The sequence below is a fragment of the Oncorhynchus nerka genome, linkage group LG21 (assembly GCF_034236695.1).
Source record: "Oncorhynchus nerka isolate Pitt River linkage group LG21, Oner_Uvic_2.0, whole genome shotgun sequence".
Taxonomy (NCBI): domain Eukaryota; kingdom Metazoa; phylum Chordata; class Actinopteri; order Salmoniformes; family Salmonidae; genus Oncorhynchus; species Oncorhynchus nerka.
In genome coordinates, this window is record NC_088416.1 from 24,270,421 (window position 1) to 24,273,323 (window position 2,903).

At 48.6% G+C, this 2,903-nt stretch overlaps 1 protein-coding gene across 1 annotated transcript; it reads right to left on the reverse strand.

Annotated features, from left to right (window-relative positions):
• Window positions 1–222: 222 nt before the first annotated feature.
• On the reverse strand, window positions 223–2,324 carry LOC115104135 (frizzled-2-like). The gene has a single exon (XM_029625374.2). The coding sequence runs from the start codon at window positions 2,074–2,076 to the stop codon at window positions 427–429; it is 1,650 nt and encodes a 549-aa protein (XP_029481234.1). The 5' UTR covers window positions 2,077–2,324; the 3' UTR covers window positions 223–426.
• Between the last annotated feature and the right edge of the window lie 579 nt (window positions 2,325–2,903).

The window sequence follows — 2,903 nt, forward strand, 5'->3', positions numbered from 1 at the left end:
CTCCTTCCTTCCCCCGCTCACTGTATTCCCAGCTGGATTCTCACTCACACTGGAGAGTTTTTATGGCTGGTAACTTTAAAAAAAGGAGTAGGAACAGAGTGGGGAGGAGAGAGAGAGCACTTCAGCACATGGCATCCACTGAACACCTTTCTTGTTTGTTCATTCTGAGGTTTTGGCCATTCTTCAGGTGAGGAACAGTTTGTTCTTTGGTCAAGACCCCCCTTAAAGCTTGATTTTGTCATGCAATATTTGACTTCTTACAAATTGTGTCAACGTTCCATAAAAATACTGACAGTATCTGATGATCAATGTATAAAAGTACCACTGAGTCTCTGACAGTGAGTAAACAAATAGGAGGGAGAAAAACACACTATAAAACATCCAAACGAATGTCCCAAAACAAGTCCCATGTTTTGACCTCCCTCCCTAGACAGTGGTCTCTCCGTGCCTACCATTTGAGAGTCGGGTATAGAACTTACGCCAGGAGTGGAGTGTCTTGCCAGACCAGATCCAGAACCCGGAGGTGATGCCCACTATGAGGGTCATCAGGTACTTGATCATGTAGACGGTGAAGTCGGGGGTCATGCGGGGGGTGTACTGCATGGGGCAGGGGATGGCTAAGCCTTTACAGTTACGGCTGACCCAGCTTCTCTCCCAGTGGTGGCGGAAGGCCTGCTCGTAGAAGAAGCAGGCGATGACGATGGTGGCGGGGACGGTGTAGAGCACGCTGAACACCCCGATGCGCACCATCAGGCGCTCCAGCTTCTCCGTCTTGGTGCCGTCGTGCTTCATGATGGTGCGGATGCGGAACAGGGACACGAAGCCGGCCAGGAGGAAGGAGGTACCGATGAAGAGGTAGATGAAGAGGGGGGCCAGGACAAAGCCCCGTATGGGGTTCAGGCTGTTGAGGCCCACAAAGCACACCCCACTGAGCACGTCCCCCTCGATCTGCCCCATGGCCAGGATGCTGATGGTCTTCACGGCGGGCACAGCCCAGGCTGCCAGGTGGAAGTACTGGGAGTTGGCCTCAATAGCCTCGTGCCCCCACTTCATCCCAGCTGCCAGGAACCAGGTGAGGGAGAGGATGACCCACCAGATGGAGCTGGCCATGCTGAAGAAATACAGCATCATGAAGAGGATGGTGCAGCCCTCCTTCTTGGTCCCCTGGACTATGGTCTTGTATCCGTCTGGGGTGAAGCTGTCATTGCACACCACCTTGTCCCCCAGGAAGTAGCCAGCGATATAGGCTATGGAGACCATGGTGTAGCACCCAGAGAGGAAGATGATGGGCCTCTCCGGGTACTTGAAGCGCTGCATGTCCACTAGGTAGGTGGTGACGGTGAATAGGGTGGAGGCACAGCACAGAGATGACCAGATGAGGATCCATATGCGTGCAAAATAAATCTCTTTGTCATTGAAGAACATGTAGCCCCCACTGCTCCTGGAGTGTTCACATGGTGCTCCACAATCCAGCTCCCCCAGAAACGAATAATTCAGATAAGTGGGGACTTTGAGCACAGATGGACAGCGGAAAGGCCTGTCTGATGTGGAGTAGACATGGACGCCAGGGGTTCCAGGGACTGGCATGTGTACGGGCGGGGCAGTGGCAGTAGATTCATTCTGACCCACGCAAATGTGCCCGTCTCCAAGCACGGGGAAATTCTCGCACCGGAGGCGTTCTGGCCATTGGAACCCGAATTTATTCATGAGCGCCTCGCAGCCGTGCTTTGCCCTCTCGCAAATTGAGCGACAGGGTGGAATGGCCTTTTCCAAAACTGTACAAACAGGCGCATACATTGAACATAGGAAGAATTTAAGTTCCGGCGAGCACTGTACCTTTACCAATGGGTAAAACTGGTGCACCTCCAGTCCTGCGTCCTCTTGATTGTAATGTCCCACCAGATTGGGCATGATAGTTTGATTGTAGGCGATGTCCGTGCATAGTGGGATTGAAATAGGCTGGCAAAATCCGTGGTCCGGGAAAGCAATGCCATTATCCCCTTGCGCTGATACCATCATTGACGGCATGATCAGTGCGAAAAAAGTCACACAACTCGTTTGAAAATCCATTTTCATTGTGAGCTGGTCAATAAAAAAAATCTCCTCAATTTAACCCGATAAAGTCATGCCATTTACAGATACTTTTTATATTCTGTAAGCATCGGTATTTTGGCTATAAATAATGGAATAATTGATACAACTTCTGCAGTAGTCCCGGTGAGCGAATAACTGTTGCTGTTTGTTCGCCTACAAGAGGCTGCTTGACTTTTCCTTTGTGCAACTTGCATGGCCCAATCAGACAGTTTCAAGTCCCCCACTGCAACTTTCTGTGGTTGGTTTGAAAGTAAAGTCGGGAGGAGGAGGGATGGGGATAAGGGGGCTCTAGAAACAGATTCCCACCCCTTCCCAGTGTTTTGCTGGCCAATGGAATTGCAGAGCAGTATCAACTTGGGAGAGTCTGAGTAACTTCAGTACAGTATGCATCCCCTGAATGAACCATACTGTAGTGTAGCCTCGCTCACAACGCCAAGATGTGCATATATCTATTTATCTATCTATATATCAGTTAGGTTTCAAATGTTATTTGTCACGAAAAATAAGAGATAAGAAAGGAAGAAAAAGGAAAACAGTGTCAGTACCAAATTTACAGTGAGCAGGGATACTCGAGGAGCTGAGGTAGTAGATATGTACACGTAGGCAGGCATAGATGAGGCAAAAGTGATTGGTAGCTGGATAAATAATAATAATGTTAATAACAATAAACAATATAGCAGTGTAAACTGGGCTGAAAAGTGACTGGTAGCAGGAATATTTAAATACTATGGTAATATACTAATGGTAATATCAACACGTAATCAGGATTAATAGTGACCAGTAGCAGGATAAATTGGACGATATTAATG

What these genes read in the sequence shown, in the direction of transcription:
- LOC115104135 (XM_029625374.2), bottom strand. Translation starts at nt 2,076, where the DNA reads ATGAAAATGGATTTTCAAACGAGTTGTGTGACTTTTTTCGCACTGATC.